The sequence below is a fragment of the Stegastes partitus genome, unplaced genomic scaffold (assembly GCF_000690725.1).
Source record: "Stegastes partitus isolate 25-593 unplaced genomic scaffold, Stegastes_partitus-1.0.2 Scaffold440, whole genome shotgun sequence".
NCBI classification, from domain to species: Eukaryota; Metazoa; Chordata; class Actinopteri; family Pomacentridae; genus Stegastes; species Stegastes partitus.
Genome location: NW_007578171.1, coordinates 538,056 through 547,111, shown reverse-complemented (window position 1 = coordinate 547,111; position 9,056 = coordinate 538,056). Strand labels below are relative to the sequence as shown.

Below are 9,056 nucleotides of genomic sequence, written 5' to 3'. Positions count from 1 at the left end.
CAAACAGGAGCCCTCAGTAAGTTCATACTGACCTTAACACATTCCCACAGGGAAGGGTTTTTGCTTTATATTTGTAAAATAAGCCTCGGTGTATATTTTTAAAGTGCTCTCTGGTTAAGTCATCCACCAAAGCAGAACCGTTTCTATAGCACAGGCTTATATGCTATAATGTTTTCCTGCATCTCCTTAATAAAATGCCATTGTGCAGCAGTGTGAGTTTATGAGTTAACGCTCTTATTTCCATTGCGGTTCTGCTCCATGAACACACAAATTGGAGCCCAATTACCCGTTGCTTTACTTGGATGCACTGCAGATATGAGGCCATATTGAATATAATTGTACCCAGTGAAATGCATCCAGCAACGTTGGTGACTTTACTTTCATACTAATTTCCCAGCGGTGGTCCAAGTCACCTCTGACTCTCCTTTCATTAAGATACAGAACATCTGACCATCTCTGACTCTATCACACACACACACCTCTTTGACTTTCATTTCCAATTCATTCCATATTTTGATGGCTTTTTTTTTTTTTTTTAATGTGCAGAAACGGGCTCCCCTGGAAACCGGAGTCATTAAAGTGGTGATTTCAAACTGAACTGATTTTTTTTTTTAGACTAACACTACATTGCTTTAATTTACCATAAATTTCACAGCTTGTTCTACCTCACTACAGTCTGGTAAACCTTGCTGTAACACACACACACACTCACTGCACAACAGCATCGCTTGGATGCCTCCCTGTCGCACAGAGACATTATGTAATTCACCCCTGGTAACTGTTCTCAATGCTTGGCCTGATCTCTTTTACCCTCCCTAAATTCTCTGCAGCTCAGCCACGCTGCGTCCTCTCCGGCTCTGCGACGCCATCTAGCGGCATCCCACTCAGCCTTATAGCATGTACACGACTGTTAGTCTGCTTTATCCCTGCTTGTTCCTCCTTAGAGTTTTTCTTTTTTCTTTTTTTTTTTTTACTCATTACAGATTTAAACTGGATTAAACCCCAAATGATTTTGTTGTGTTAACTGGATACGTCCTGAGGAAACACAACTTTGTAATGATTTGTATTTTTTTGTGAAATGGTGTGTTATTATCTCCAAAAGCAAATACAGTAAAAAGAAAAAAAAAAAAGAAAAAGATAAGCAACACTAGGAAAATGTGGTTTTGAAAATTATAGTGTCAACACAAGTGTATAAGACTGGAGACAATTGATAAAAGGTTTCATTGGTTCTTTATCTGTTTTTGTACATAACTTTTATGTTGATTTTGGCACAATTACCTCCGTGCGTAAAAGTGCTTTTGCGCTCAGACCGCAGGTGCCGTGCGTCTTTCTGCCACCTCGGTCTTGTGTCACTGCTCGTAGGAAAACTGCACCCGATGTCAGTTTCGAGGTGTGCGGATGTGTGTGCCCTCTCAGGCAGTTTGCACACATGGTTCTTCGCTCCCCTTCTCTTCTCTTCTGTCTGCTGTGCTGGAGAGGGTTGGTTCGATGTGTGTTATGTGACAAAAGACCGCCCAACCCCGCCTCGCAGAGAGAGAGAGAAGGAGAGGGGGAGAGAGAGAGCGAGAGAGAGCGAGAGAGGGAGGTGAAGCTTGGCTCAGAGTCTTCTCTCACACCAGCATAACGATTATGAGGTGTCCAAGAGACATTTCCCTGTTTGTGAAGCAGTCAGTAAGAGGAGCTCAACTGTTGAACGTGGTCTTGTTTAACATCATGGTGGGCAACGGCCACCTGTATGCAAACAAGCACCCATTAAACCAGTTATCAGCTTTAGTAATTAATAGAATGACCCACTCTTTAAAGTAAATAAATAAATAAAGAGTTATATACAACGTGTGTCTTTAATATCATAAACATTATGCGCCTACATCAGCTGCATTGCGCAAATTCTCTTTTTCCTGGGTGCGCATTATTCACAACATCCTGACTGTCTGCACAAGTGGAAAGAAAATGAGGCTGATATAACAGAGCATATTTCTTTTATTCTGGCACAGTTGGAAACTGTAAGTGCTCAAATTGCCATATGGCAAAAGTATACTCAGCTTTCCCATATAGCTGCATGTTAATGGTACACACATGGGCTTCTGGTGAGAGAGTAGGAAAGGGGGGTTCATAACATAAGCCAGTGTCTCTTTAAAAAAAAATTGAAGTTTCTTGTTGTATTCTGGAATGAGGTCAGACACGAGGCTCCTCATTGCACGCGCTGATTATTATTAGATTCCATTTTGGGCCAATCAGCGGCGAGGGGGCGTGATTCTGGCGCCGAGGCAGGGTAGCGACAGCGTCCGATTGGTGGATTTTTATCGCCGTTGTATCACGGGAAGGGATAAATGCAGGCGAGGGGGGCCGGGTCTGGAGGGCTGCTTAAAACGCGACTGTAGGTCTGCAGATGGGAGGCGGACAGTGTAACTCGCTCTAGCTGCTTTTTCTCCTTCCCCGGCATGCATGGCTTTTGTTTCTAGGAGAGCTGATGCAGAGAAAAGCACTTACCTTACACACTCTACTTGGGAGCCCTTTGCAAGTGCCCAAAACGCACAGTGGTGGCACCCAGTCTCAGCTGTGTAGACTATGTTTCAGTGAACTGATTTTATAACACAGAAGGAAGAGACTGAGAGCGATCACAGGGTGCACAGTGGACAGTGGGGCTACACCGTCCGTGCTGTTTGAACTCCTACAGAAGCTGGAGATTAAACTTTTTTACGCATCCAGCCTTTTCAGGCTCCTCTGGACTGAAGTGTTTCCGAGTTTACTGCGCATCTCAGGAGTGAATTACTACGTGCACTGTTTTTTTTTTTCTTTCTTTTTCTTCTTCCTCTCCGCTCAAACTGTGAAGAGGGGGAGAAAAGAGCTGAGTTTGCTTTAAAGTGAATCAGAGGACCAAGGAGAGAGGGAGAGAAAGAGCCAGTACAAACCCTCTTCCTCTGTGTGCAGAAGCGGACAGCATGGTGCAGAAAATGAGCCACACAGAGAGCACCGCCGAGGCGCTGTCCTTCTTCGCCGGGGATTCGAGCTCCGACTCCGGGGCGTGCATGGACCTGGACCCGGCCGCCTCGCCCCTCTCCCCGGGCTCCACAGCCTCCTCGACCGCCGGCGACAAGTTGGGAGACAATCCGGCGTGGTGTAAAACTCCGAGCGGCCACATCAAGAGACCCATGAACGCCTTCATGGTGTGGTCGCAGATCGAGAGGAGAAAGATCATGGAGCAGTCCCCGGACATGCACAACGCGGAGATCTCCAAGCGGCTGGGGAAGCGGTGGAAGCTGCTCAGAGACAGCGACAAGATCCCCTTCATCAGAGAGGCGGAGCGGCTCAGGCTCAAGCACATGGCGGACTATCCCGACTACAAGTACCGGCCGAGAAAGAAGGTAAAATCCAGCGCGTCCAAGCCTGGCAGCACCGGAGACAAGGGAGACAAACTTAGCAGTAGCTCGAACAACACCAGCACTAAGACATCCTCATCTTCGAGGAAGAATGGATCCAAATCAACCAGCAGCAGCAGCAAACCCCACAAATCACTTTTCGGGAGCAGTAGCACCAAAGCATCACTGTTTGCCTCTGAGCACCCGTCAGAGCACCATCACAACTCTCTGTACAAGTCCAAATCCGTCTCCTCCTCCTCAGCCAAGCAGATACCGGATGGCAAGAAGCCCAAGCGGGTCTACGTGTTCGGGAGCAGCGGGGCCAGCTTGAGCGTCAGCCCGGCGTCCTCCGTCGTGGTCCCGGCCAGCCCGACGCTCAGCAGCTCGGCGGACTCCAGCGACCCGCTGAGTCTGTACGAGGACGCGGCCAGCGGCCGGGAGGAGGGCGCGGACTCCCCGGTCAGCAGCGGCAGCCTGAGCGCGTCTTCGGAGCGCCACGGCGGCCACACGTACAGCAGCAGCCGGCGGACTTCCTCGCCCACTCCCTCCGGCTCCCACTCCTCCGCCTCGTCCCACTCGTCCTCCTCCTCCTCCTCTTCCTCGGAGGACGAAGAGTTCGAGGACGACTTGCTCGACATCAACCCGAGCCCCAGCTTTGACAGCATGTCGCTGGGCAGCTTCGGCTCCTCGGTGCTGGACAGGGACTGGGATTTGAACTTTGAGTCCGGCTCCGGGGGGTCCCACTTCGAGTTCCCCGACTACTGCACGCCCGAAGTCAGCGAGATGATCTCCGGGGACTGGCTGGAGTCCACTATCTCCAACCTGGTGTTCACGTACTGAAACAGCAAAAAAAATAAAAAAGCCAACAGGTAAATAATCCTGCGCGTAAAAACCTGACCACAAACAGAAACAGGGGTTCCTGTAAGTGTGGGCGCAATAGTTTGTGTTGTGACTACAGCAGACTAGCATAAACCCACTGAAACTAGTCCCCCGTCCCTTCTTGCCTCTAGAGGCGAGAGCTGCAAGTCCTTGGAAAGCTCAACTTAAAAAAAAAGGAAAAAAAGGGGATCAGTTTGTTTTTTTTTTGTACTTTTCTTCGGATGCGTGGATTGTGGGACTCGGTACAAGTGGAGGGAAGCAGAGGGGAGAGAAGGAGAGACTGACTCAGTCCTGGACTGTTTGAACTGAAACTTAACTGTGATTGATTTGCACGTTACGCGGTCCGCCGTTCACTTAATCAATGTTGTTGCTGAATTTGAGAGAGAGAGAGAGAAAAAAAAGGGACATTTCACAACTTTTTACCAATCGCCAAGTGAACTTCACCACTAAAAAGGTACAGAAATAGGACTGACTGCCGTGCGACATTTTTATTGTGGTGTGTCACCGAGAGGGATTTTTTAAAATGAAACCGAGGTGGGTTGATGTTTTTTTTGTTTTTGTTTTTTTTTTAAAGTCGGATATTTTTCTCGAAAGCAAAAAAAAAAGAAGAAAAAAAAACCTGTTAAGCATGATAGCCTACTTTGTTTCCTATCTTGTGCTGAGATTTTTTTTTTTGTGAGACTGTCGAGCAGTTTAAAAACTAGTATTAGGGTTATTTAAATGGATAGGTGGCGCTCGCTTCGGTTCTTCTCTTTAAGGAAAAAAAAAAAAAGAAAAAAAAAAGGACATTGAAATAATCACCAGCTGTCGTAATTTTTCAGACTTCAGGACTCAAACGCAACTTCAAATCTGTGCTGAACTTTATACACGTGTTCTCTGATTCAGGACCAAAATTCTTTTTAATTTCAGATGATAGCTATAGAGAAATCCTCACCGATTTTTTGTTGTTCGTCATCCTCTGAGCTTTGTTTTGTACATGTATTCAGATGCCATTTTATATGGGATGTTGTATTTATATACTGGGCCAAGCGTTTTTAACTTTATCATTTTTTTTATTATTATTTTTATTTCTTGTACACATGATCTAGTCCATTTCTTTTTTTTTTTCTAACACGGTTGTTTGTCAGTATGTCTGCCACATTTCCTTCTCAGGCGAAGGGCTAGAGTTTTAAGAACACACAACTTTTTTGATTTCTTTTTTATATTTAAATGTACACACTTTTGGACACTTAAAAAGAGAGGAAACAGTTTGATTATTTTCTCAGTGTATTTTTGTACAAATCTATATAGAAAAATGGGGGAAGTCAACAATCGGTGTGTGTAGCCTACTAATACAGCTGTATTGGATTTCCTAATTTTTAATACCCCGGCAGGCTGGTTTTCATGCTGCCTTCAAGTGCTTATGGCAAGCTCGTATTTCTGAGTTTCTGCTGACTGTTGAAACGCTTTTTGTAGGAGACAAACAGCAGGAACAGACCATGTGGACACTGTGGTGCCTGTTGTTTTTGATTTGTAGGAATTTAGAGGCACCCGAGATGCTTTGTACTTTTAGCGAAGGGAGCAGAAAATGAATCAGGTGTGCAATTTTTAAAGTCACCGAGCAGTCAAACTCCGTGTAACTTCTACCAGCAAATACTTCTAACCCGTATTTGACACCCAATCCCCGAATATCCCTGAATATTGGCAGTGCAGGAATGAAATACTGAAGTTGCAAGACTGCAATTTGGATTTTTCCCGACAGCACTTGAAAGCAGCACCAGTCTTCGTATCAGCCTACCTTCTACGTTTACAGTGCCAGACTGCAGGCTTCTTAAAGACACAGGAACGCTTTATTTCCAGAGGCTGTTCCTGTGCACCACGTGGGTTTAGCAGCAGCAGCAGCAGCAGCAGCAGCAGCATCACTGTCTCAAAAAAAGCCACTTGCTTTTTGCATTTTCCAGTCAGATATCTTGCCTATGACAACAATGAGGAGATTGTAGCTTTAAATTTGACTTATTTCTTGATGTTTTCATTAACTGATGTCACATTTGCCAATCAGCCACTGGATCGAACAGGTTCTCAATACAGCAGCAAGCAAAACAACAAAAAGGATGACAACATCAAGCATATTCAAATTTCTGACTTGAGTTCCGCAACACCTACTTGTACTGCGTTTCTCATTGTATTTGAATATATAATCTTTTCTACTTGTCGGCTAACTATTAGCTAATAATTGTTTTAGTATCTTTATGGCATGGTGAATAGCATTTGTATTTCAGATTCAGGTTATTAGCTGTTGTGTTTTTCAGAAAAAAATGAAAAAATGAGCAAAAACGATGAAACGTGAACTCGATCTTTGTATATTTGACTGTATCATAAAGCAAAAAGATTGTGTGTTTATGTACGTTGTTGCTATTGAGGACAGGCACTGTCTAGAACTGCTATCTTTTACACATCCTTACTTACATTTAAGGTGGTCAGTTCAGACTGTTTTTTATATATATATGAAAGCATTTTTAAATATATTAACTTTATTTTTCATCCATCCTGTGCAATATGCTGTGTAGAATTATCATTTATTGTCTCTAATCATGCCATAAACAAAAGAAACCGCCCTTTTTCTGGGACTCAGAGAAAGGGAGGGGGGAACTCATGCCAGCTAAATTGTGTCCATTCACTGCCTGTCAGATTGTTGATACAAACTTGTGTACAGAACTTTTTCAAGGAAGGAAATAAATATCAGCTGGAACTGAAACTCTACAACTCCTTTTCTTGATTTTTGAACGTTTTCTATCTTTCTTGAACATTCAGGAGGAACCAAAAAGTGATATATTGTGTAGACTCCACAGATAAGGAAGACATTACGTAACATCAACTCATTACCAACACTGTGTTTTCATTACTATGCTTAGTCAATTTGGCACCATTTTTCAATAAATGCATAAAAGAGTACAATTTAAAGCAACATATAGGTCATTGAAAGCTTTTGACTCAACTTACTGCTGCACCAACTTTTAGTAGCTGTTGGAATTTTTATGGCAACACATAGTTTAATTGAGGAGAAACAGTGACTGGTGATAGCAAATATGTGGATTTGTTCCCAAAGTACTTGGAATAACCGATTAAAAAATGCTGTGCTTTGAGGAAATCCTCTCCACTTCTGTGGCAAACGTGTTCCCAAACAACCACCACAAGCACACTTCGTCAGAGAGATGCAAGTAACCAATAAAGTATTTTTTAGTGATAAGTTATTAAAATGTTGCTGTGTAAACTTTCCCATCTATGGAGAAAGTTCTTGGTTCTGGAAATTTCACAAGCTGCACATATTTCTGACTTTTATCACACAGTGTCTTATGCACTGAGTCTAAATGGTTCACAGGCTTTTGGAAATCTGACTGAGCTATCAAACAGCACACTTCTATTCCCAGTTACGGAGAGCAGGCCTGATCTTGAAGGAGTTTTACACCAGGCTCCTACCTTAGTATAAACCGAGATCGACTTTATTCTGTGAAAAAAAAACCCAAACATTTGGGAAGCTTCCAGCTCCACTGTAGATCTAAGACATAGATGCATTTATATAGACTCAGACAGAGAAAATCAATGAGATTGGCTTAACCCCATCGTGATTTATATTTAATAAGTTTTCATGTAAACCTCCCATAAGGCTTAAGTCTACATCATGCGCTCAAACTGTATCGTAACAGGGGAGTGCTGACCTAAGACCTGGATATCTCATACCGTTGATTATGTGACCATATGGCATGACCTAGCTCTTGGTCTACAAAACCACGATAGATCTGGTTCTTTAGGGTTTTTTTTTTTTTTTTTGATATCAGGAGGAAACCACATGAAAAGCGCCACTCATCTGTTCAAACAGCCATGTAAAATTGATTTGTGGCTTAAGGGGTTAAGAATCAATTGCATTATGTATAACTCCAAACCATGATGTTACTGGGTGAAAACAGCAAACGTAGTGTCACTTGTAGTAAACAGAATATGCTACCTGTAGTCCCAACAACACTAAATCATGTTGATTAACCAGCACCTCAGATCATCTTATGATCATCAGATATTTCTTCAAATTGCTAGACTTTTCAGATTCACATGACTCTTTAAGAGCATAAAATAGTAGCGTAAAGACAGAATGATCTTTGCTTCTGGATATTTTACAAAACAGTCACTGCTAAACAAAAAGATGAACCAATGGCTGCTTATAGGAAAGGTTTTCTAAACCCCTTGTTATATAATCCTCCTTGAAATTGTCAGAAAACACGCAAAAAACAAGATTTAGCGTATCCCAAGCAATTTCAACTCACCACATGAAGCTTCAACCTAACCTAAGCTTGGGAAAAAGCTTAAGTTTGGCTTGTCTGATTGCCTAAAATGTCTTCCTTGTGCAGAATAACAAGTTGCACACATGTATAAAATGTGCAGCAATAATAGAAGCTGCACACACGGGACCACCAGTTTGTTGAACGAGGGCTGTTTCTTGGGGAATGAGCAGTTCTTAAGTTGGGCGATTCTATTCTATTCTATTCTGTTCTATTCTATTCTATTCTTTCCTAGCCTGTTCTGCTGTATGCAGGCGCTCAGACAGTCATGGTTCCCCTTCCCCCTCTCCCAGACAGACCCTCACTGTGGGGGAAGGGCTGTTTAGGCAGCAGCCAGCCAAGGGCCCTCCAGCATAGCTGACAAGCATGTCTGTCTGTCTACAGCATGTGTGTGTGTGTGTGTGTGTGTATGTGTGCGTGTCTGTGCATGTGCATGACACTACATGACATGGTTATCTCTGTGGCAAGACAAGACACTATATGTCGATCTCATATACCAACGTATACC

The 9,056-nt window shown here is 43.4% G+C and overlaps 1 protein-coding gene across 1 annotated transcript; it reads left to right on the top strand.

Annotated features, from left to right (window-relative positions):
* Nucleotides 1-1,845: 1,845 nt before the first annotated feature.
* Nucleotides 1,846-6,972, top strand: sox4b (SRY-box transcription factor 4b). Its single transcript, XM_008286191.1, has one exon. It carries the CDS (start codon nucleotides 2,943-2,945, stop codon nucleotides 4,197-4,199), a length of 1,257 nt encoding a protein of 418 aa, XP_008284413.1. The 5' UTR covers nucleotides 1,846-2,942; the 3' UTR covers nucleotides 4,200-6,972.
* Nucleotides 6,973-9,056: the final 2,084 nt, after the last annotated feature.